Source organism: Megalobrama amblycephala, linkage group LG11 (genome assembly GCF_018812025.1).
Source record: "Megalobrama amblycephala isolate DHTTF-2021 linkage group LG11, ASM1881202v1, whole genome shotgun sequence".
NCBI classification, from domain to species: domain Eukaryota; kingdom Metazoa; phylum Chordata; class Actinopteri; order Cypriniformes; family Xenocyprididae; genus Megalobrama; species Megalobrama amblycephala.
Window position 1 is genome coordinate 25,008,105 of NC_063054.1, and position 27,396 is coordinate 25,035,500.

General features: G+C 35.2%; 2 protein-coding genes across 2 annotated transcripts in view; one reads left to right on the plus strand and one right to left on the minus strand.

The window, feature by feature from the left end:
* Positions 1-187: 187 nt before the first annotated feature.
* On the minus strand, positions 188-8,520 carry thumpd3 (THUMP domain containing 3). Its single transcript, XM_048206928.1, has 9 exons — positions 8,078-8,520; positions 4,874-4,951; positions 3,977-4,429; positions 3,523-3,653; positions 2,084-2,153; positions 1,853-1,968; positions 1,182-1,286; positions 930-1,053; positions 188-669 (listed from the first exon to the last, which is right to left on the minus strand). Exons 1-9 carry the CDS (start codon positions 8,237-8,239, stop codon positions 481-483), a joined length of 1,428 nt encoding a protein of 475 aa, XP_048062885.1. The 5' UTR covers positions 8,240-8,520; the 3' UTR covers positions 188-480.
* A 3,092-nt stretch (positions 8,521-11,612) lies between these two features.
* Positions 11,613-27,396, plus strand: part of plxnb1b (plexin b1b) — a 68,087-nt gene continuing 52,303 nt past the window's right edge. Inside the window, exon 1 of the mRNA XM_048206929.1 lies at positions 11,613-12,001. The gene's annotated coding sequence lies outside the window, so the exon portion shown is untranslated. The remainder of the gene's footprint in view (positions 12,002-27,396) is intronic.

Sequence of the window (27,396 nt, forward strand, 5' to 3'; positions counted from 1 at the left end):
TGCACATCCTTACTAGTTACAACAATTATGCAAGGATAGAAATGTATAATCTAAAGTCACTTTGCAGTTGAAGAAATAAAAACAATGATGGCAGGTTCAATGTAGTGTGAACAAATTATGTGGAGCTGCAAATAATAATTGTCTATTTTCAAATAAATAAATAAATAAATCACCTCAAAATGAACAATAACATTTGAACATTTTATTAACTTCAATAAGGACAGCCAAAGATTATGTCTCAGATCAACTAATCAGAAAAAGCAAACTTTGGGGTCATGTTAACCTCACACACACACACACACACACACACACGCACACGCACGCACACACACGCACACGCACGCACACACACGCACACACACGCACACACACACACGCACACACACACACACACACACACACACACACACACACACACACACACACACAAAAAGCCCACAAGGGACACAAACGGATGTGCGAATTTGTCTTTCAGGTTTCTCACAGACTTGCGTCCTCCATATTATCTTTTTGTGATTCTGCTGCTGTATGAGGCTCCGTTACATCTTCTGAAGTGGTGCCAAAAGCTACTGCTGTCCTTTTAAGTACAAAAACACCAGCATGCAATCCTCCCACATTCACCCAAACAGTATGCGATTTCCGCCACAGTGCCCCCATCTGCAACAGTGCCTGAAAAAAACAGATAAAGTATGGGGAGAAATGATATATCATAAAAACAAAAAACAAACAAGTTAAAACATTACACATGAAAAGGAACTATGTTAGATTCATAATATATTTAAACAACAACAACAAAAGATCTGGGTTCCATTTTATTGCTGAATGTTCCATTTCACATGACATTTACATTGCTACATTCCAAAATGCTTTTTAATGAAATACATTAAGAACTATAAATTATATTTTTGAAGAATTCAAAGTAGCCACACCTTTGAGAAACACTTTTTATCTTGAGTCAGCAGCACAGCTTTGCCTGTGCCAGGTTTACAAACTCGAGCCATTTCTCGAAGACATGAAGGGTATAATTCCCAATTCTTCTTCCTGGACCCCATTCTTCAAAACATACACAACACAAACAGTTTAAATACATAAACATTTAATAATATAATTATACTGTAATAGGATTATTAATTGCAATAATAAATAAGAATAGTTCTATAACTTCAGATTTCTGTCAGTACCTCTTTCCAAAAGGCATGTCGGTAATGATGATATCCACTGAACTGCTTCTCATGGGTAGATTGCATAAGTCCCACTGAACTATGTCTAAGGGCAAGCCTGGAGATCTACAAATACAACATGAAGTGAACACAGTGTACATTTGAACAGGGTGTCATTTTTGTAGTCATGTATTGTAACGTAAAAAAGGTGTTTATATATTTCAATAATCTCATATGAGTTTAGGTGAGTTAATTAACCTGTGACCAAAGCACATCAGTTCACTGGTGTTCCCTCACACTTTCCAGTTTTTTGTTAATCAAAAATATTATTAGTGCATTGTTAATATCTTTAATGCGTTAATATTGTTTTTCAATGTTATTTTTTATGATTTAAATTAATAAAAAAAAGTAATGTTATCTTGGCAACTAAAATAAGTTACTCAACTTAAAGGTTTGTTGAAGTACAAAAATGACTAAAACTGAAATAAAAATAAAGCTAAACAGAAATAATCTAATACATAAATAAATTTTAAAAAACGATAAGTGATAAATAGACATAGAAAAATAGAAAATAGACATAAATAATAAATTAAATTAAAATGAAAACTGAAAAATACTTCAATAGTATATAAATAATACTAAAATAACACTGTTCCAAAAAAAGGTTGGCAGGACACCATCAAAAGCCTCACCTCCCTCCATCATGTGTTCTCTTTAAAATGTGCTTGATATTATTGACTGATCGGCTGACTGCTGTGCCATTGTTGTCTCCAGCTAAAAAGAATGAATTCTGCCATTCCATGGCTCCCTGATAAAACAAAGAACATCTGTTTTTAAAATCAATTCACTCTTACAACATGGAAATATAATAACTGAAGACAGACTGCAAATTCATTTAGCAGCTTAGTCATAATTCAACAAACCTCTAAAGGTATAGCTCCAGTTCCACACATGGGATCTACAATCACATCTGACACCTGTGGCTTGCAAAGTCTGAAAAAAAAAAAAAAAATCATTACAGTCAGAGACATAATGGTTTGTTAGTTTTTTTTAAGTGCATTTCCTTCAACGTATAATCAATACAAATTCACATTGCACAAACAACAAAATCAAACAAGTCCAATCAATTCCCCATGGACAAAATCAAGACCCGCCCTACATTTTTTCTTGTTCGAGAAGCCGTTTCACATATATGTCACAATAGGGAAGAAAAGAATATTACAAGTTCCATTTCATGCCCAGTTTAACATCTATGGAACCTTTCCATTGAACTAATGGTTCTTTCTTTATTTTAGAAAAAAGTTCTTTAGATTATTAAATTTGTCTTCACACTAAGAAAAACATGGTTCTTTTAAGAATTGTTAACTGAAAGGTTTTTGGGCAACCAGACATAGTTCTTCTATGGCATTTTGGAACCTTTATGTTTAAGGGTGTGTTCACACTTGCAGTTTGGTTCTCTTGGTCCTTTTGTTCCGGACCAAAAAAGAAAATTATACATCTAGTCCTGGTTCGTTTGTCAGGTTCATGTCCCAGTTCCTGTGTTTATTTGCTGTCTTCCTTAGTTGACCTAGGCTGTGTCTGAAATCGCCCTCATACCCTTAAAAAGGGCACTATATGAGGTGACAGCCATTTGTAGTAGTGTCTGAAACCATAGTGGATGTTATTGAGTGCTCTCATTCAATCCCACAATGCACCACAATAAAAAGAGGGTACAACTGATGTACGCTCAACGGCTAGGGAATACCCATAATGCACTTATGAGAGTTGGGCGGCGAATGAATTCCTGCATCTGACCAGATGATGGCGCCTACAGATTAATCATCCATCCATTTTCTAAACCGCTGGTCCAATGTGGATATTCGGTGTCAAATTCGCTCACTCGTTTTCATTCACTCCCTCAAGTGAGCTATATTAGTGGAATGGTGAATGAGGGTATAGGGGGCGATTTCACAGCCCTAGTTTCCTAGTGTGTGCCTGTTAGTTACCAAAGCAACCTACTGTGTCCACCTGCCCCTTGTTAATTTAGTCTGTGTATATATACTCCTTGTTCAGTTCCTTGTCCGTTCTTACATCTATTGGTATGTCTTTGGTTAGTGGTTGTTTCTCTCCTGTGGCTTTTCAGAGTTCTCGGTCCACTTGTTTGGTGCACACCAGGGTTCGGATGGCAGAGTTCACACTTATTCAAATGAACCACACTAACAGAGCAATCACACCAGAATCTGTTTTAATTGAACCAAACATGCCAAGTGTGAACCATGAGACAAAATTAAGGTATCATGACCACCTTATTGTAATGATCGGAAGCCATGCTTTACAGGAATGCTGCTTACTAGGGATGGGCAACGATTAATCTACTGCTTACCTAAGCATGCCATAAGCCAGTGTAGACCGTAGAGTGGTGGGGCCAAAGTGAGTGATGTTTCTCCTATGTAGACTCTCCACTGTGAGAGCAATGCCAATAACAACTTCATTATTGTGGATATTCAACAGCACCTATAAATAAAAGAGAAACACATATAATAATTGTTACAAATCCTTTCTTTGTTTTATTGAACATTTATTATTATTACTACTTTACGCAACACCACATTGGAAATGGTTTAGGCTCCCATTGTTCTTTTCTATAGAAGAACAAAATTACACTAATTAAAAGGTGCACTCAGTAAGCACTTTCTTTTTTGCACAAAGAAAGCACTTTTGAGAAATATGAGGTACACCTTGTCTTTTCTCTTCAAACCATTTTTTTTTTAGAATGGTTGATATAGTAAACACAAAAAAGGTGGTCTACATTTTGTTGCAGAATTTCTGAACCTTACCTCAACATCAAATTTAGTCATATCTGCTTTCCACTGAAAGAACTCCTGCACAGCTCCTCCAAAGTCTCGCGCCGCATCATTTGAGGTGAAGCAGTGTTTGTCTCCAGCTCTGTTGCATGTCACACGAAACTTAAGAGGCATTACCCCTGACTCCTGATCCTGGATTTCAGACAGCTTTTCTTCCTCAGAGTCATTTTCTGGCTGAGGAGAAACATCTCTTTGGTTCTCCTTCACCTCTAGATCCTCAAGATCTACCCAGAGCTCTTCAGGATCTGACGGGACAGCATCAGTACATTTGGTGCTAACATTGCCACACTGATCTGATTTTGTCGGGTTAGCTCTTTTCCGACGTCCTTTCTTCTTTCTTATAGAATTGTTCAACTTCCAGACTTCTAAGGCATTGGTCCAAGGCAGCCGGGCAGCCAGCTCTTGCCAATCCAATTGCACTTCCTCCTGTTAAGCAAAAAACAGTAAAACCAGGGTATGGTTTAGGGTTAGTTGCATGTAATTGTGCATAGTTATTACTATAGGTGTTACCAAATTTAATATTGGGGTAATAAATGTTTCCAAGTCTCCACTGATTGATTATAAAAGTAGATCTAATACATTAATTTTCAATCTATGCTGGTGGAGTTTGACTAAGAAGCACATTATTGCAAAAGTTTTTATTAGTGCCAGAGGAATTTATTATATTCTCTCTATTGGTACACCAAGATTTTATAAATAACATGACTTAACATGAATTTGACACCCTTGTTTTAAAGCATTGTTTTATTAATGAAACAACCCTTTACCAAACAAAAAACACCTGCACATGTATGCAAGGTAATTTATAAACTTTGGTACTCATTCGGTACACAACAACAATAACTACAACTAGTAAAATATTGCACATACCTTTGTGGCTTTGAATTGGTAGTTGTCATATTCTTTTACCACAACAAACAGATTGTCTAAAGACTTCAGGTGATGAACCTTTAGAAATAAATAAATGAAAATGAAAAATCACATGGCAATTTGAAGGTAAATAGACAGTGCTGCTTTACTCACTATCATGTTGTTTTTCCAATATGACTTTTTTCATGAAACACAAAAGCAGAAATTTTAAAGAACAGTAATGGTCATTGATTTCCATGAGAGTTCATTCCATAATAAAAAATATACTTAAATCACTGAGCATGATTAAGTGAAGCGAATGTATGATGTGATGACGCTCTTAAATCGAAACAACCATTCCCTATGGAGCTATTCACATCGGGTGTGATAAATTGCAGCACGGCAAAGCAAGATTTTTTTTCGGGCAACATGTCGATTTTTTCCTGTCACTTTGGAATGAAACGGACGCCCATTTAGATTTCAGCTTTAGATCACGTGCCTGGAGCCACCGCGAGATTGGTGGCGCTGTTTTGAAAACCAGTGTAGACACTAAGGATGCGATGATTGATTAATTGTTGATAATTTAATCTATAAAACATATCAGTGGTTGATTAAGCAAGGTCATCATTAGAATGCATAGTTTTGAGGTGTGTGCGGCTCATGTGCAAGACAGACAATGAAAAATGAAGGGAGCGTGCCGTAGTTATGTATTCTAAATGTATTAATGTCTTCAAGCCATGAGGTGGATTAGGTAGGCTAGCCGTTTATTTTGAAACATAATTAACCAAGGTTCCAAAAAACCCTCTAAATAAGTGATTTTACTGAACATAAGAACGTCGGGTTAGAGGTCAACCTTCCGCCATAACTCGACTCTGTTGTGATGCGTACGGCCGTTGCCGAAAGCCAGTGATTAAAGTTAATAAAGTTTTAAATATGGACATTTTTCTTACACAAACCCATCGCTTCGCTTCAGAAGGCATTTATTAACCCTCTAAAGACATATGGATTACTATTATGATGGATGGATGTGCTGTTTGGAGCTTCAAAAACACTCAATGCCATTACAAAGCTGGGAAGAGCCAGGACATTATTTAATATAACTCTGATTGTGTTCGGCTGAAAGAAGAAAAACATATCCACCTAGGATGACTTGAGGGTTAGTAACTTATGGGATAATTTTAATTTTTGGATACAATTCCTTTAAGCAAAGTGTAAACAAGTAGAAAGACTGTATAAGAATGAGAAGTTTTGAATGACAGGTTTAGATGTTCTGACCATCAGTCACAGCAACCTCTGAAAGCACTTCAGAGAAACCAATCTCCCCACTCCGAATGTGGCGAGTGTGCCAAGTAAAGATTGTACACACTCCTGAGACAAGCGTGCTTGTCTACAAATCTAGGTTCATATCCAAGAATGCGATGCTCTGCAAGGGATGAAGCCTGCTCTTCTGCATGTTGATGGACAGCCCCAGGCATTTCAAGTGGTCTAGAAGCTGATATTCATGGCTTTCCAGAGCCACAGAGCAAGAGAGTTCACCTTGCTGTGTTGCACCCATCTGTTCCCTTGCAGGTTGCAGGTGACAGAGAGGAAAGTTTGAGTGTTTACATGAGAAATGCTAAGCAGGTGTAGCATTCAGTCCATTATATTAAATTTATCTTAATTTACTGTTGTATGTTGTGCAGCGGTTAAAGGAACACTCCACCTTTTTTGAAAATAGGCTCATTTTCCAACTCCCCTAGAGTTAAAGAGATGAGTTTTACCGTTTTCGAATCCATTCAGCCGATCTCCGGGTCTGGCGGTACCACTTTTAGCATAGTTCATTGAATCTGATTAGACCGTTTGCATCTCGTTCAAAAATGACCAAAGAGTTTCACTATTTTTCCTATTTAAAACTTGACTCTTCTGTAGTTACATAGTGTACTAAGACCGACGGAAAATTAAAAGTTGTGATTTTCTAGGCCGATATGGCTAGGAACTATACTCTCATTCCGCCGTAATAATCAAGGAACTGTCTGCTGCCGTACAATGGGTGCAGCAGGCGCAATGATATTAGTCAAAACTTCCTCTCTAGTGCACATTAAGATATAACCTATATAACCCTATAGTGATATCTGTAACTGTACACCTTTGTTTTTGCATGATGCTGCATGCAGGTCTGTAGGTGTCCAAATATGTCCAATATTGACCAGCAAAAACAAAAAAACAAACAAAAAAACAACAACAAAACAAACAAGATTATTGAACCATTGAGGAAGAACAATGGATCGTATAATGCTCTTAAGATGCTGGAGTAGAACAGTCCAGTTAGTTCCTGACATAAAAATCCAATTCATTTTCTCCATAGTGGAATTGGCTTTTAACGCTAAGCCTGTAAAGACATATCCAAGGTGATAGATGAATTAACAATAATAAATATATACTTCTGCTGAAGCCATCAGTCCACATTATTTCACCTTATTATTTTTTTTTAAATAATGTTTAACAGTGAAATTCCTAATCAAGAACTATAATACTAAGGATCCTGCAGAGAAATATCCATCAATCATAGAATCAGATCTCTGCAGTGACCACCTACTCCCATAAAGCACTGTGATGAAGATATGACAAAGAATGACAATAAAGTTGGTCTCCCAACACTTGTAAACTACTTATATTATGTAAACATTTTGTTATTTTGCAATAAACTTAAACTACAATGTTTTTATAGATTTTAAAAAAACTTTGTTTTATATCATATTTAAATTGTACTATGTTGCTTGCAGTGTTGTATAGAATTGTAGTTAATTAATTCTATAAATATGTTAAGAACTTGTTCTTGTTCATTTGTCTTTCTTCAAATTCAAGTTTGTAATGTTGTGATTTCCCTCATAGCTGGTTGGTTAGATTAATGACTTGTAAATATATAAAAGGAAGACTTTTTTTTTTAAAATTCCCATTAGGAAAAATCAATGAGGAAAATGTTTATTAAAAACACAATGAATAATTTTAATTGAAAGATTTCCGTCCGTGCTTTACAGCTGTGTCATTCACTACCGAAAGGCAGCACAGCACAGCACTATGCGGCACGTGTTACTGAAAACCGGATGTGCCGCTGACTTCTAGTCTGTACGTACGCCATGCTACTACATTAATAATAGTCTATTGCAAATCACACTTTCTGATCTCAGAGTATCGTTGTCGTTGCAAAATGACAGGTTATGTGAAACAAACAAGAGGAGGACTGACCTTAGCAAGTTTATCTGTTGTTATATCAAAATAAATTCTTCCTCTGTTTTTGCTGACTCTAGCAGTAGCATCGAGCTTTTCCTGAACCTCCTCCGCTGCAGTGAGCTCGAATCCCGTCGGAACAGTCGCTCCGATTGTCGCAGTCTGATCAAACTCATGCATTATCAGCCCCCAGTTTTAAGCAATATAGAGGAAATTAATTGCTAATACAACTGACACTTCTGGTACAATTTTCCTGATAATATGATTTCACTGACATCGAGTTGAACGAATTAGAGACTGTCGGCTAGTGAGCATTTGAAGGCCGAAACATTTTGTAACTTTAGTCGTTCGTTCAGGAGAACAGATCACTACTGTAACAATACACTGACAATATAAATCCCGGAAAGACACAAGCAAGAGAAGTTATGTTTTCTTTCTTCTTGTTTTGTTAAATAGGGGATCGCAAACTGACATAGCGCATTACCGCCACCTAGTGCGAACATGGACCTTCTAATAAAAATTCAAATGATAAATCAAATTTACTTATAATTGCATAAACTCTAACAAAAATAAATAACAATTTTGTTTGATATTTCACTTTAAAAATCAATCCAGTAGGCAGCCTACAATACTATAGCCTAAATAACAAAACACTTAAAAGCATCATCAAACATTCAAACTGAATCAAAAACACAATACAAATGACACACGTGATCAAATGCAAATGACATGTTACATCATGAGTATAAATCAATACCTATGGAGTGGTGGAGAGTGGCTGTGTTTCACTAAACATTTCCCTCAAGCAATCCCTGCTGACACCATAATGGAAATGTGTTCCACTTCATTTAGTGGTTGAGAGAACTTTTTGCTGATGGACCTTTAACCCCTCACTGGACCCTTTTCACATTTCTGGGGTTCTTAGAAGTGGAAGTCATCATAGTGGGGTACACTTCAATAGTGGTGATTGGAAACTACAATAAATATATATTTTTACATTCCCATTTACTCCAATAGCAAATAAAAAAAGAAAATAACCACAATAGAGTTGTGGTTTATGACTTTTCAAAAGAAAGAATGATGTAAAATTCCCTTAGCTGTTGTGGTAGAAACACAGCAGCAGCATTAAACAGTTTTCTGAAATTTCATGCCAAGGAACACAATGTAGAGTTATAAATCTTTGATAATTTAAAAAAAAAAGAAAAAAAAAAGCTAGATTTACAGTGTTGATAACTGGAATCACATCATCACAGTCTCTGAATAAACTACATTTTGAACAAGTGAACGTAGCAGTAACTCAGTTGTGACAACTCGATTGTGCTTAACAACTCTAGAAAGTTATACTGAGATTTTACTGATTGTTTATTACACAGTCGTCATTTATTGTATTGTTATCATTTTTGTTTGTCATTTTTTAAAGGTTTTCCTCAACAGCCCAAGCACACCTATAGGTCTATAGAATAGTGCATACAACAAATCTAAAAGAAAAACAAAATGTATAATAAATCAACTCCATAGTCTGTTCTAAGTGATCAAGAGCTTAAAGCAGGGGTGATCATTCCTGTTCCTGGAGATCTACCTTGCTGCAGAATTCTGTTCTAAACCTGTCTGTAATTATCAAGTGTTCCTAAAAAACTCATATTTGCTGGATCAGGTGTGTTTTATTAGATTTGGAAAATTTGCAGAAAGGTAGATCACCATGAACAGGAGTGAACGCCCTTGGATTAGTGCATTATTTTCAAACTCATTGCATGGGTTCCACCAGTAGTGGGCACTTGTGCAACATAAGCAACATCCTTGAGGCCCATCAACAGTGCACATTTTGGATATCTGTCTGTTTTGTGTCATCAGCTCATTAGTAGAGACTCCAAGACCTAAAATCTATTCCAATGTTACAAACATCTTAATGAGGCTGCATCCTAAATATACCAGTCCTTCCTCAGCATTGACCATTTGACACGGTGATCCGTGTCTTTTGTCGTTTTGGGCAGGTTTTGCACTTGTTTTAGTTCAGTTTCCTGGTTTTGAGTTATTTCCTTGGTTTTTCAGTGATTGATTATGATCTTCACCTGTTTTCTCTTTCATTGATTTGTTTGACTTGTGTTATTTAAACCCTGAGTTTGTTCTTGTTATTAAGTTGGTTGTTCTATTACTGTGTTTACTGTTACTGTGAGTGTCTTGTTTGTTTTGTTTATATATAAATAAATAAATAGCACTGTTGCGCTTAAAACCAGCTTGTTTATTTAATGATGTTTTCAACCAATGCTGACAACATTAGAATGAGGGTTAGTTAGTCTGCATGGATAGGTCATATTTGGTGGTATTACAGTGAATTGTGTGAAATGTAATTGTCATGGCGCAGGCAATAAAGAGGATAGGTGGAAACAGCAAAACAAAACAAAGAAGACAATAAAACTCGGAACATGGGAGTAGGAGAAAAAATAATGTAAAAGCTTTGCATGCAAATCAAAGACTTGACAATGAACATAGGGAACAGAGGGCATTAAATGCAATGGTAAATGAGGAACTAAACAAGACAGGTTAACATAAACACAGAAAATACCAACTAAGAGTAACAGGAACAAAAAACCAACATGATGATAATGTTCTTTGTTTTTATATTTCCATCACCAGTTTTTAAAGGTAATAATATTTAATATATAAAAAAAATGGAATACTGTGCGCAAGAATCATATGACAACTGTCTGAGGTCTTCAAGTGGCCTACATCATAAGCAGCATAGTGTTAAGTGATTCGTTTACAATAAGTCAAAAGGAAACAATCCCTTCATCCGAAAATACATTCACACTATTGTCATAATGTTCAGGAACTTAAATTGCAGGATTTAAAGGAAAACCTTCCAATGTTATTACATAATACAAATTGGTAGCAAAACATAGTGTTGTAAATTTTAGGTGCAGAGATGAGTATGTGTATGTATTTTGTAAATCATTTGCAACTGATTTTTATCACTTAATTAGAAATAACACAATTAGGCTACTAAATTTTGTCCTGCATAAGCTCTGATTTGAACAGCAATGTATTGAAATTTGTGTATTGAAAATGTGTAAATAAAGCTCTGTAAAAATGTACAATTTTACAACACTTGTAAGCGTGTCCCATTGGGTAATCAAAAGTTTTACTCTAAGAGGGTTACAATACATGAAATTGTGAAATGAACTAAAGTATATAGGCCTATCATATTTCCTTATAAGTATTAAGCCATCTTAGCCATAGAACAGTTTTACAAGCAACTGAATTATAAGCATTCTTAAAAGAATTCATATATATCAACATATTTCTTGGAAAAAAAGTTTTACTTCTCTTTTAGAAAAGTCAGTCTAAAACACTTTGCAACAAACACAGTTCCAAAGTTGTTTCTTCAAGTGATGACAAAAAGAGCAAATGGGTGAAAGAGTAGTCAACCTTTAAAGTTGTCAAAATTGGGAGACCACCGGGACCAGACTCCATTAATAACTTTATTATGTCTATGGGCTACTCTCTTGGGGGTAGAGTCGTCATATCTGACCAATTAGAAACCACTTCCGGGTTGCCTTTTCTGGAACCGATGCTTTTCGCTAGTTTCCCTTCTAGTCATTAATTTCTATAGCCTATACGAAACCTTTTCACTTTGAAAAGCTGTTGAAGCGCGATATGCGACGCGTGAAAAGGGCCAGTAAATTGCAAAGCACTATTTTTTAAATGGATCATTTTAACTACAAACCAAACGACTGACCTGTGCAGAAAAAAGAATCGGAATGTGATAATCATCAATATTATTGTTTTATTTTTATTTATTTTTTATATCTTTTTTTTTCTATCGTAAACCGAGTAAATCACACAGTGGAGACGGCGGTCAGCGTGTGAATTTGCGTTGTTTGAAAGTCGTCCAAGTTGGATAAACTTTTTCCAAACGCAAGAGTAGAGTAACGTGGTTAGAAGGTAAGTAAGTTACACATGTTTTTGCTGTAATAATGGTTATGTAAATGCATTATTTAAACAGACTTGAACAATTTGTACGTCGTGTCGTTATATTCATGTTGAAGTGAAGGTGGTTTGCTTTAGAGTGACTCGCTCCGATTGTGAACTTTAAACAAAATAGCAGTGGGACACTAAGCCCAAGAGACTCTTCAAAGACTTTAAATCGTAGATGATTTAACTCTAACCGAATCGTGGATGAAAAGTATCGCATTATGTCCCCTACTCGAAACTGATTCAAAGCAGTCCATGAATTTAACTTAAATTAACACAGATATCATATGGTAAACTGCCGAGTAGCTACAGGTGAATTTTAAGTTGGGAAACATTGTAATTAAACTTCATACTTAATGCACCATTGTCCTTGAAGATGCAGTTTTGATGATTAGTGTAGAATAAGGATTTATTTTCATGTCCACTGTCTGGACCTATTTGCTCTTGCTATAGTCTATTTGGTGGTGTTAATGCATCAGGTCTATTTTTTATTTTTTTTATTTTTTTTTATGTCCAATCAATGTACTCTTCTTTTAACTACAGGGATCTTTTGTACTCTTTGCACTTGACATTAATCTCAGCTGATCTGTAGATAAAAGTAGATACTTAAGTACTACTTACAGGTGTAAACAGACTCCAGTGTTTCCATATTGTTTTGTTTTGTTTATTGGGATGGGCAATTCTGTGAAAATTCTGTGAATAATCAATAATGATAATAATAAATAATGACAGAATGAATTTCCTGTCTTTTGTGAGTACGCTATTTTCAGTATTGGGGTGGAGAGTAGAAATGTATGTTAAAAAGTGAGTACACACCATGGAAAGTGCAGCTCCCATCATGATGTCATACTGATGTCATTTTATTAAAGACATTGTAACTTAAAGTTGGCATGAAATATTTGCAAATCATTCTGTAAATGCACAGTATGGAGCTTATTATGAATGATTCATCCATGTTTATGTTTTTTTTTTTTTTTTTTTTTTTAAACCCTGCTCTTCCAACAATCGACTGCAAGAATCTCAAAATTTAATCAACAACCAATGGATAGAACCAAGTCCCAGCCTTTGATCTGTCTAGCCTCCCTACATTAAAAAAAAAAAAAAAGGGATAGTTCATTCAAAATGGAAATTCTGTGATCATTTACTCACCCTCAAGTTGTTCCATGGAAGTCAGTGGGGCATCAACTGATTGATTACCGACATTCTTCAAAATATCTCCTTTGTGTTTAGCAGAAGAAAGAAATTCATACAGGTTTGGATGGAATAACTTGATGGTGTGTAAATGATGACAGAATTTTCATTTTTGGGTGAACTAGCTACTCAGTATTGCACTTGAATACGTCACAATATGGAAAAAAGTCACTATTTTCGTTTCATTGCATCTTTAACAAACGACACTTGGAATGACCTTTTGTAATGATTTGTATTTAACTTCAATAAACATAAATTAGGGATGGCTCGATACAGATTCTTGCTCCATAATGAGAAGTTTAGAGCACAAAGAGAAGAGATATTGTGTGTGCGCAACACCTAGTGTATTGCATGTATTCAACAGTTTACTGAGCCTTTTTCATCAGGGTTTTAAATTCTATACTGTGCATGTGAATGACAAGTTTTTTCAGTCTGCTACTCCAGTGCTTTCATCTAACAGACACCCGATAGCGATTCAGATTCACTAATAAACTCCAGAAAAGTACAACCCTTTTAAACAAAAGCACCTTTTTGTTTAAATTTTTGTTCTCTTTGAGCTTAACAGTTGTTGTCCAGGTGTTTGAATGTTTTTATGACATTCCTCATACACAGCCTCAGTACACTGTCTCAAGCCAAAAGAGTCCATCTGCATTTCTCTATGATATTGTAGTGCAGAGGATGGGGCCTTGAAAGACCTCCGGGGGCGCACACTGGCCCAGGTGACATTCTGGTGGCAACATGGCCTCAAGAGTCATATATGGAGCCTCAGTGCAATACCTCAGTTTAAGAGAGCCAAGCCCCATATCTCTATGATATTTGTTTGTTGAAATATGCCTGGAGTGTTTTGCTATTTTTGTTCCCAGGGTGTTCTGGATGGTTGCTAGGCATTTATCAGGGTGTTCTGGCTGGTTGCTAGACATTTATCAGGGTGTTATAGACCGTAATCAGAGTAGCGCCATATTTAAGTTTTAAAAGGAATGAAAACGAGGCTGCATGTGATAGAAGTGTGTTCAGTGGATTGTACTGTTGTTTAACAAAATACATTGTTCAGCTGACGAAACGTCTTTCTAAAAAAAACTTTCAGTATACAAAAACTCCATAAAATAGATTTGTGAGTTGTGAAAATTGTGTTATTTTTAGGACCTTTATACAGTGCTTGCCATTGTAAAGACTGTAAGTCTATCCCTCGTTTTCATCCACGTTAAATTCAATATGGTCTAACCTGACAAAGGTCTATATTGTTTTTAGGGTTGCTACGTCTTTGTGGAATAGAATATTATCCTACTTGGATATCACTGAAATAACTGTCAAGAGATATAACATCGATCTCTCTGGCAGCCCAAAGCTTTGTAAACAGTAAAATAAAAAGAGGCCACAGTCCACTGTCAGATTCTTTGTTTAGCCAATCAAACAGTTTTTGATTCGCTTTCTACCTGTCAATCATTTTGTGGGTGCCAGTAATTTAGCAGGCGGTCCATGTATGGGACTCATCGGAGCACAAATGAAGATATTTTTATATTCTCTCATCAGTTTTTGTCCATCCATTGAAAGTCTATGAAAATTAAATCTGTTTATCATAAACAACTATGTCTTTTTGGAAGACTCGGCTTAAACCTCTTGATTCTTACGGATGTGAAAATGTTTTATACGTCAGTTTTGGTTGCGCGGACTTTGAACTTCTCAGGTTTCATTAGAAAATCTTCATTTGTGTTTTGAAGATGAATGAAAGTCTTATGGGTTTGAAACAGCAGAAATCAAAACGGAAATGATTACATTATTTTTTTCACCAAATAATTTTCATTTTTGGGTTGACTAATAATTTATATAGACTTGGTTTTGGACTAAGTGTTTCAATAAAGCATATTGACATTTTCTGTTGTATAATTTCTTATTTTAGAATTGTGTGTTTATTTTTGGTGCCAAAATGGTCAGAGGCAGCCTTGGTTGGACTCCTAATAATAACTGAGACAATAATAGTGATGAATAAAACAAGAGATTGTCATATAGTGGTGTGAATCATCTGTACGTCTGCATCAGGCCTGTGCCCCTGTGGAATGACGGGCTGTAGTCTTGTGTATGCGTGTTTGTTCCCCCTCAGCAGGGGGGAAAGAGAGAAAGCTGTCCAGCTTCCTTTGTCTCTTTTGTTGGAGTGGAGATTTAAAAGGTCAGTGAATAAGAGGGGGAACTGGAGAAAAGAGGGAGAGTTGCAGATGGAGGGGAGGGGTGAGTGAGTAACTGTTGAATATGTGAATGAGTGCATGGAAATTCTGAAGACTGTAAGGTGTGTATGAGTATCCTGTTTTAATAACCTGAATAGCATGTATGTAAATATATTAATCTGCATACATTTATATACTGATAATGCATTTCTTGCTAGTCAAGAAATGCATACTCAGTTAGCAGATTCATTTAGCATAATTAACTATTCAGTATATATTGAAGGTAGAGCTGTCAATAATATTATCCAAAGTGTTCACGCAACGTCAGCTTCTATGTGAACACAAAACGCATGCGTCGTGATGTGATGCTGTTGTGATGCTCTTGTGAACACTCGCGCATGTGCGTTAGCTCTGCCACCTGCCGCTGACCCAGAAAGAGCAGTTGCAGTTGTCATGTATAGGTATGAAGCAGCTTCACCAACAGTCTTTTCAACCACACAGTATCAATTTTTCTGTCTTATAAACATTCTAATTATCACAGAAGTACTGGGATAAAAGTTTATAGTTCGGAATATAAACAAAGATGTCTATGGTATGCGATCACCTTTTGAAAGTAATTTGGCGCTTCAAATAAAGATAGTATCAATTACATCATTACAGCAGTAGGTAGTGACAGATGACTGTTAAAGAAATGTATTTGATTCGAGAGATTCGTTCAAAAGTGCTGATTCATCCAGTAATGAAACAAGTCAAGTCTTGATGACAAGTGAGTCATTGAATCATTCACTCAAACTGATTTTTGTAAAAAGAAAAAAAGTCAAATTATTTAATATAATAAATAAATAAATATATGTGTGTGTGTGTGTGATTCTCAATTTATCCAGAATCATGCAGCTCTAATTGAAGGGAGACAATGGTAAACAAAATTAAACTGTTATTGTTTTATCAATAACATTTCTTTTTCTTTTTCATTTTACTTTTTTCTCTGTGCTGTATGGATAGGAAAAAAATAATCTGTAAACTTCACAGTAATTTCATAGATTATAAAATTCAGATATTACCTCCACTACCTCTAATTCAGAAAGATAAACTCTAATTCTCCTATTCTTTGATGCGGTCACACAGAACTCCACAAAACTCTTCCTGGGACACTAATAAACATGCCTACCCTTGAGATTGTCTCTCTCCTGGGAAAATGAGTTGCCATGGTGAAGAGAACATGAATGTTGGACCAGACCTTCTTGTCTTTTAGGGCTTTAATAAAGATCTCTTTCCTTTTTATTCCCTGTTGCAGCTCTGCTAAAGCAAGAAAATTCTTAAACCACTAAAAAAAGCATTCTTTTAAAAGTGCAAAATTCTCTTGTTATAACAGATATGAAATGTCTTTTTGTTTGTGGGTATATATGAAGGTCCATATTACAATAGTTTCTTTTTGATGCTGTGCAAGCAAAAGCTATAAAAGATGCATTCTTTAATTAATGTGTATCTAAAGTAGAACAGGGTTAACACTGATTGTTTAAGCAAGTATACATTTGAGGACGTGTGAAGAACTCCGTAGTTAGTGGAGTCCCTTGGCAACCCTTTGCCTCTTTTTTTGGAAAGCTCTGGTGGGTCTCTGGTTGTCCTGGGAACTACCCCTCTGTTCTTTTTTCTCCCCTCACTGAATTAGTGGGAACTAACCTCCCCCTTCCCTCACACACATACTTTTTAGGGACATAGCTGTTACATAAGGATAGTACATTTGTCGCATCCAACACAAACCTGCAGACCTGTTCATCTACAGAATTTCTATAGATTTTAGAAGTGAGCTTTGTCTCGGCCATTTCATAACCCTCCATTTCATGTTGCTTTAGACATTCCTTTGTGGACTTGTTTGAGTGTTTATACAAGATCCTCTTAGATGGCCTTATATTCTCAAATACTTTGGTACATTGTGGAATTCTTGGTTGAGTCTATAATTTCCTCAGGGCCTGTCTGGCCTCAAACCATAATGCTTCCTTCATGCTGCACAGTTTGGATCTCTTTTTAGTCAAAGGCTGTTTTTAGTTTTATAAATAAACAATTAAGCTTTTGTCTCATTTGTCCAGAGCTCATTATCCATAGTATTTGATTATGTCATCAAACATGCCCTGCCATAGTGACGGCATAAACTATGGAAAACGCTTCTCAGCTGCTGCTAAGCTGCATGGAGAAAAACCATACTTATACCTAAACTATGAAGATAGTGTTAGAGACACCGGTTGAAGTGCTTTATCATAATTTGACGTGACTGCCTTTTACAAAATATGATAAAAATGGCAATGTCATGATTAATATGATTAATAATTATTAATATGATTATCCTTTTGCTTGACTACATTATCAAACAGCTGCTAATAATGTGTTTCTAATGTCACACAAACCATGTTCCCATTCGCCATCTGAGTCTGCCTTTTAAATATCGGTATCCTTAGAAACGCTTTGAACAACACAGAACGTCAGTGGAGAAAGGCATATATTTCATCATAAGACTGTTATATACATCGTACACCCGCTATATAGCTAAATCTACCCTTTTTTTATATCACCAGAAAAATATACGGTGATAACCTGGCTTCTTGAGACTCTTCTGCTTTAGAGCGGTCATAATGATATGCCAGAGCCTGCTGGCACGTTGACGTGATTGGTTACAAGGTAGTTTGTGAAGTTAGTTTTTTTGAAACTGAAAATACTCAGCAATGGTGTTGAATTTGCACTTTTTGTCTTAAATCATATTAAAAACACCACATAGACATATAAACAACATTAAAAACTTGATTTTCACCACAGAGGGACTTAAAGCTTTATCAGTTGTCCCACTTTACCCATATTCGCCCTTTAGTTTGGTTTATGATCCCATTAAATACTTATGAAGAGATTAGTGAAGATAAAAGGAGTCCTAAAGGAGTAGTTCACTCAATGTGAATTCTTTCATAATTTCCTCACCCTTATTTTACCCTTATACAGTGACTGGGTATTGTCAAGCTTAAAAAAAAACATCATAAAAGCAGGAGCATAGCCAGGAACAAGGCTTTGGGTGTGCCATTTGTAAATAGTGTGCAACAATCAAGTACAATAAAGTGAAATACAGCTGCAAGCAGCAATAATTAGAGTGCAAGCATGTCTGGACAACATGACCAACACAAATAATGTTGAAAGAATCCTCTGGATGTTGTACAGTTTTTGTGGCAAATTTTTACTTTATTGATTGCATTTGCAAAGCCTTGAAGTACTGGAGCTCAATTCCATCAGAAATTGAAGTTATGTGTGTCGAGTGAAATTTTGCAATATGTTGAACACTGAACACATGCAGGTAAATTAGTCACTTCAGATAAGAAAGTGCTATTGACTCTAAAATGTTATACAAAAATTCAGGTAAAGCATTCCTAACTATGTTTAAGCTTTTTCAGGCTATAGTTCATCTAGTGATTCAATCATAAACCATCACCATCTATGCACACCCATTCTTCTCCAAATGAAATGTATTTATGGTAATAACAGCATTGATACAGCAATACATCTGATTAGGGCTGCCACTAATGACTATTTTGACGATTAATCGCGTAATCAGATTTTTTTTTTGTGTGTGTGGTAATGTAGACCATAACCATTAAAATGACTTAAAATACATAGGTGTAATAACAATTAGGCAATAATAATTTGTTCAAATAATGTATCAAAAGGACGTTATCATAGGGTTTTATTGAACAACACTGTTAACTCTCAAGCATAATTGGTCCTTCGTGGACAAATTTGGACACAAAGTTCTCTGGCATGATCCCAAATGTTTTTTTAAATAAATGTCATATCACCATCTTTGATAAAATAAAAACTATAAATTTATGCAATTTTTGGGGTATTTTTGAATTACCTTTAAAAAAAATACCAGATTTTTATGTAAAATATGCTTATTTTATGTTATATTTAATATTTCTTTTACATTCTAATAATTTCAGACAGCCAAAATCTAAAAATTTGGTGACTTTGGTGACCATATGAAAATATAAAAATAGCAAAAATATCAATAACCTGTATGCTGTAGGTAGCATCAACAGATCTTGCAGTAGGACTTTGATTTGACTTTAATGTTCAAATGTTCAAGATATCAAGAATCCTTTTACAGGTGTGCATTTGCTGTCTTGACATTATTCTGACGAAGACTGAAGCAAATTGGGTAAAAATAAGAGGGTGATTTCAAAGCATTTTGAAAGTGACACTTCCTGTTGCCAGTTGGTGGTGCTATGACTTTGACTCACAATAGTCACTTCCATGTGATCGGCCTCCCTCAATGAACACACAGATGAAGTTCATCCAAATCGGTCAATATATGCAGAAGTTATAACACACTTCCTTTTTCCCTTTTCTTGCCATAAATTCGTTTCAACACCACAGCCAAACAGTTCAAGATATCAAAAATCTGCTCGCAATTTAGCATCCTCAATGTCTTGACTTCTGCTGACCGAGTGTGGTGGTGATCGGATGAATTCCCTAAGAGTATATCAAATTCCAGAGCATGTGTTTCTCAAACAACCCTAAATAGCCGACTTCCTGTTTGGCTGGCATATGACTTTTTTCTTTAAAAGTTGTTTGGCCCGATGAGATCTATAACTGTATGAAGTTTGGTTACTGTAGGTGAAAATGGGTGCATTACAGAGCCCCTCAAATACAAGCATATAAAAGGCTGTGCCACGGAGCCCCCCATGACAACTTGAGCCTGGCCCTGATGGCAGACGATTCCTACATGTGTGCAAAGTTTCAAGAGTTTGAGCATGTTAAGGGACCCAAAAGTGCCCGAAAGTTAGAAAAAAAAAATTACCCAAGGAAAACGATAGGGCCTTCGCTGTTTCAGGGCTTGGGCCCTAACTAACATGTCTTAAATATCCTTATTTCTTCCTCCTAATTACATATCAGTATCACTGAAGTGATATGTTAAAATGCTCGTTTGTTGATATTTGTGAATATATTTTATCCATAGTTGTGTGTGTTCATGATAGTTGTTGGGTATATCTCTCTTATGATAAGGAAGACATGGGGAGTTAATCTTTAAAGATTAGACAGTAATGAGCTATTTTGGAACCAAAGACATTTATTCATAAATCTCTCTGAATATGTGATGTGTCCCAATGCAGTCCTGTGTTTAGTGACTGTACTGAGTGCAGTTTTCACTTCATTCTTAAATTTGACCCAATTATCCCATACAATTTACAAATGGCTTATTGTTTTGTCACATGTTGAACCATTTGTCCTAGTGATACAGCAGAGTGCCCAAACTCTTTTGTCTTTGTCTCCACTCCCATTTTAATGTTCATTCATCTCTATAATGAGTGTGCTTTTGGTCTGTTGTGTTGTGGGTTGTTGTGCTTGATCCTCTTCCTTTTCCCATGATCTCCCCTCTTCCTCTTTTCCTCTTCTCTCCAACCTTTCCACAATTTTCTATACACATTTTTTTTTTTTGAGTCTTTCTTGAGCCAAATATGAGGTGTGAGCAACTCCTGAGTTTAGTTTAGTCTCTATCTCATACCTCATAATTTCCCTTTCTGCTATTTATGATCGCTGGATATCCTAAAATTAGGTATTAAGTGAAACAATTTGTGTAGTTGTGGTTCTGTTCACTGGTTCACCAAAAATGCAGTTTTGAAGATTTAAATATTAGTTCACACTAAAATGGAAAAAAAAAGTCATCAATAACTCACTCAAGACTTTCATTCATCTTCTCAACACAAATGAAGATGTTTGAAATATAATATGAGAGATTTCTATTCAACCAAACTAATCCATATGAATCGAGTGGTTTGGTGCAAAGTTTCTGAAGAAACTGGATCGTTTTATATGATGAACAGATTATGAATTTAGACTTTTATTCACATATAATCTCTTGTGTGGACTTCAGCACGTTCTGACCTTGTAAGTGCTCATACTGGTAATCATATTCTTTATTCACACATAGCATCATACTGGCAATTTACTAGTAATGTTACATCTTCTCAAACTGGAAAATTGTCAGAACTGATTTAGTTAGGCTAATTTTAGCTTAACCAAACTTGTAAAAGGACACTGTCAGTTTGGATAAATAACTGCATGATTTAAGATAGCAAAGCTTGTGGATAGAGTATGTAATGAAATGTTCCACAAAACTAGAGTTAAGTCTGTGTGGAGAGAACTGAATCACAACTGAATCTGAGTCTTGAACAATTTTCATGCTCTCTTTTCTGTACACTGACAGTTCATAAAGTGACCATGTCTGTAAAGCTCCAAAAAGCTTCATATAAGTAGTCCATAAAACCTGTGCACTACAATACTACCTGTGCACTCTTCTAAAGCCTTACAATAGTTTTGTTTATAGTTTTGACGTGGACATGTTTATTTCTTTTATATAACAACATCATTTGCCAGAGATTGGGTGGTTTAGGTTCAAAGGTGCACACACATTGGTCTGGCTTTTGTCTATGTTAATATTTAGCTAGTCAAGAATCACTGTGTGTATACCTGTGCTTGACCATATTTTGGGGACAAATTTGTACTTAGAAGTGAGCTAAACTAACTACAAAAAAAGTGGAATTTCTGTTTGGCTTAGTATGTAGGTTAGGGTTAGATTAGTATAGCTGTATAAAAACAATAGAAGTCTATGAAATGTCCCCGTTTAGATAGCCGTGTGTGAAGTCTCATCCACCCCATCTGTGGGATGTAAATAGAGCACATACATGAACTTCAGTTAATGTAGTGTTGATGGTAACCATAGTTCAGGATTTTTATAGCTGATACGATTACCAATTTCTTGATCGGCCTTCTTCATGACATTATATTATTTGAGCTTGTGAAGTTTTTGAGCTTTTCTTTAAGCTTCAGGAACCCTGTCATAACAGGTTATACTGTATGTAAACTCTCTGCTCACAGCCTTAGTTAACTGAATACCATAGATCTATAGTTTTTGTTGACAAAAATAGCGTAGGCTTAATAAACACTAGCATGCTTACACAAAACATTATCTGTATAAGGATACATTTGTATTTAATTTACCAGTTTATTAATCCAAATATTAATAACATTTAATGAATTGATTCAATCTAAAAAACTGCTGTCACCACACCAAAAACTATTAATCAAGTCTTAAAGTTAGATATTTTTAGGGTTTAGGAAAGTGGGACATCAATGTTAAATTGGACTGAGGATTTGTTTGAAGGACTTGAGTGTATATATTTCCCTAGGGGCCTGTCGGGCAAGTGTGTGCATGTTTTTAGCCAGAGGAACAAATAATTTGTGTTTGAGTGACTCTTAGTATTAGATGACTGGGCTCTTCTCTTTTCCATTCATTGTGTTCTTTTTCTCGTTAGAGTGAAGATGAAAACCAATTTGGAATACAAGAGATAGTTTCCACTCTGAGACCCACCATTTCAAGATATTTTCTCATTAAATATCTTGTTTCACTTTTGAATGTGTCACTTTAGGAAGTAAAATGTGTTGCAAGCACCATTTCATGTTGACTTTTAAGGAATGTTTAGCTGACAGGAAGGGATATTAGGTCATTCCGTGTCAACTCAACTAGAGTTCCCCGGCTCAAATTTTTGATTTATTAATATTTTTCCTGTAGAAAGACAAACATAAATAGTGATGAAAGCCAAAATATTAAATGTCACAGATGTATATTTACTGAGTAATCCACTATTTTGTAAAGGGGGGTCAAAATGACAATTTTCACCTGAGATTTGAAGCCAAATTAGAGGGGTGTAAAAATGACACAAGAAAGATGGCAGCATCATTATTTTATTTTTACACAGAGATTGGTAGGTGTATTAGTAAAATCTGTTGACTTTAGCAATCTTTATTTCATTATATGCCAACAGTGACAGTTCAAAAATGGCAAAAAGCACTTAACTCAAGAAGTATTAAAGATATCTTAATATCTTTTAGATTCTGGTTCTTAAACTTTCCTTATGATATCTTCATTCGATGAATATAATAGGGAATTTTTTTTTTTTACTCTATTCAATCATTTGTAAGTGTGAACTCATGAAAACCATTGCCACAGGTAATCAGACAATATTTATTTATTTGTTAAAGTTTTTTGCCGTCTCATTGTAGATTTAAATCTATTCAAATCAAATTCTAATCAAATTGTATTGCATTTATGAAGAAAAGATTCAGCACCCAAGGCTCTATCGCTATTCCCTCAATGGTGTACAGTGTCTTTGGGTAGATTAGGACTGTTTGTGATTTGGTCTTAGTGACTTAGGAGTCCTCTTGACTCCTTCTAACATTTCACAGACTTAGGAGCTAGTTTTAGCGCTAAAATGCTTTGTGAAATACTCTTAGAGCAAAAATTTAGGACTCCTAAAATTAGGACTGACACGCCCATTATTTTTAAGAATTTCTCCTAAATCGGCAAGTTAGGAACTACTTTTAGCCTTAAGATGTTTTGTGATTACGGCCCCTGGACTATATATATAATGAAATACAGTTACTCAAATTTTGTATTTTAAATACGTAACTAACTTACATGTATTTCACTACTCCTGCCCAATTAGGTATGAATAATAAAAGGTAAGATCAGAGGTTTTATTAAGCTATATTGTGACAGAAAAATTCTGTTTCTATGGGGTTCAGGGATTTTCTCCTGAAGTGTGGACCATTTTTTAAAACATTTTGCTTAAAATATGTATCTACTAAAAAATAGCAATTTTAAAGTTTAAGTTGTCTTTCCTTGCCAGCTAACAATAATTTTCCTAACATGATTCTTGTTGAAATACAAAACTATAACTTATTATTGGCCAGCTCCTGCGTCAGCTTCACACGCATGTGTCCTGATGCTCACGTGAACAGCGTCGGCCAATACTGAGCTGGCATTCTGACGTTGAACCTGGAAGCGCTGAATGTAAACAGTGTAGGAGAATGACAAAGAAGAGAAGATGTTGTTGAATAAAGTCGTTTTTTTTTTTGTTTTGTTTTTTGCGCACAAAAATTATTCTTGACGCTTCATAACATTAAGGTTGAACCACTGCAGTCACTTGACTTTTAACAATGTCTTAAGTACCTTTCTGGACCTTTAAAGTGGTGGTTAAATTGCTGTCTATGGGCGAGTCATATACCTCTCAGATCTCTGAAGATGAACGAATGTCTTTTGCGTTTGGAACGACATGAGGGTGAATAATTAATGACAGAAATTTTCATTTTTGGGTGAACTAACCCTTTAACCATTTTCAGTGGATTTTTGGTACTCAATTCTTTTGATAGAGGGAAACAAGATACATTTCTAGTTCAAACATTTATTCTTCAGACATTCATCTTTAAATGAAATAAGTATCAGCTGTGTGCAAAGTGAACCACATTTGGTTTTTGATCACTGAAAATGGGTAAAATTCAACAATTTGAATATGGAGCTGCTTTGAGGTCCCCATATCTATGGGACTGAACTATATAGGGCCTTAAAAATTAAGATTTCTAAAGGAAATTGTTAAGAATGAGAATATAGAAGGATATTAAAATATCTTATTTTTATTTTTATTTTTTATTTTTAGAGTTACAGGCATGCAAACTTTGGAAAAAGAATATTTATGGCACTCAGACAGGTATGTTCTATGCCATTGAGTTGATCGAAAAACACGATTAATTTCTAGTTTCAACATTATTTGTTCTTCACATATTCCTCTTTAAATGAAAAAAAGTATTAGCTGTATGCAAAGTGACCCACATTTGGTTTTTGACCACTGAAAATGAGGACAATTTACCAGTTTACTCATGGAGCTGCATTAAGATCTCCATATCTCTGGGACTGAACCATCAAGGGCCTTTCAAATGAAGATATCAAAAGGAAGGTTTTAGAAAGAGAACCAAAAGGATACTAAAATATCTTTAATACTTCTTGAGTTACAGGCATGTAAAAAGGTAAAAAACACAAGAAGTGCCCATCTTCGAACTGTCACTATTAGCATATAATGCAACAAAAATGGCTAAAGTTAACAGATTTTACTAATATACCTACCAATCTCTGTGTAAAAATGAAATAATGCTGTCATCTTTTTAAAGTCATTTTTTACACCTCAGTAAATTGGCTCCAAAATAGAAGATTACTCAGTAAATATACATCTGTGACATTTAATATTTTGGCTTTCATCACTATTTATGTTTGTCTTTCTATAGAAAAAAATATTAACAAAATCAAAAATTTAAGCCAGGAAAGTTTCCAAAATTTGGTGATTTGACACAGAATGACCCTATTATACCTCAAATTCTCTCTGAAGAGTCTAGCCGATATTTCCTCAAGATATAATACAAAATATTTTCCTTTTCTCAGGTCAGGACATGTTATGTTTACAGAACTCTTTCCTGAGTCAGAGCATTACTGTGCTGAAAGTATCCTCATGGACTGTTCATTCACGGCCATTTTAGTTGCACATTGAAAAGCCTTCAGAGACTTATTTATGCAACCTTTCATAGAGGCTGCTGTGCCACTATTTGAATGAGGTACTGCAGACCTGTTATTGTGGCATCATATTTTTTTTATACCCACCTGCCTCTAAATATCAAATGTTTGTTTAATGGGTCAGAGCAGTTAAAACTGCTCCATACATTTCCAGTCTTTGAAGCAATGATTAAACTGTGATTGTGTTCACCTATGATGCATCTTTAGTTAAAGCAATGGTTACAGTTCACAAAGTCCCTGCCCAGAAGTTCCCTTTTTGTAGCTAAATATATTTAAGCAAATGCTGCTTTTCTTTGCTACATGTTATGTTGGAATTAGTTATATAAATGGTGTTTACTAATCTAAAGTCCCTATCACTCAAAGATTCTAGAAAAAAAATCTGTAAAACTCATTCTGATAACTATTCAGAATTGCAAGATTTTAGTGCTCTTTAGTTTATATCACTCGTATACAAAGAGGATTGTGGGTTAAATATAAATGGGTCATTCCGTGTCAAATCAACCAGAGGTCCCCAGCTCAAATTTTTGATTTTGTTAATGTTTTTTTCTGTTGAAAGACAAACATAAATAGTGATGAAAGCCAAAATATTAAATGTCACAGATGTATTTTTAGGCATGCAAACTTTGAAAAAAAAGAGTATTTATGGCATGCAGGTATGTTCTATGCAATTGAGATGATAGAAAAAATGAGATACATTTCTAGTTTCAACATTATTTGTTCATTAGATATTCCTCTATAGATATTTCTTCTTTTAGATACAAAGTATCAGCTCTATACAAAGTGACCCACATTTGGTTTTTGACCACTGAATGTTTATTTTACCAGTTTACTCATGGAGCCGCGTTAAGATCTCCATATCTCCATATCTCTGGGAATGAACCATCGAGAGCCTTTAAAATGAAGATACCAAAAGGAAAGTTTAAGAACCAGAATCTAAAAGAATATTAAGATATCTTTAATCCTTTTTGAGTTACCAGGCATGCAAACTTGAGGCGAAAAACAGAAGAAGTGCTTTTTACCATTTTGAACTGTCACTGTTGGCATATAATGAAATAAAGATTGCTAAAGTCAACAGATTTTACTAATGGACCTACCAATCTCTGTGTACAAATAAAATAATGATGCTGCCATCTTTTTAAAATCATTTTTACACCCATGTAAACTCCAAATCTCAGGTGAAAATTGTCATTTTGACCCCCCTCTACGAAATAGTGGATTACTCATTAAATATACATATGTGACATTTAATATTTTGGCTTTCATCACTATTTATGTTTGTCTTTCAACAGAAAAAATATTAATAAATCAAAAATTTGAGCCGGGGACCTCTGGTTGATTTGACACGGATTTGACACCGCCATTACTTTGTCCCAAATATGGTCATAAATATGGCATATAAGCGAAAAAGTCATTTGACTGAAACGGATAAATATTAATCAATGATGACCTTTTCTAAAAAAAAATTAGGTCAAATGGAACATTTTTAGGGCATTTATTAATCTTCTTTTATGGTTTTTCTTATGGACAAGTGAATGTAGAAGTAAATGTACACAAGTAAACCAATGATTGTTTTAAGAGTG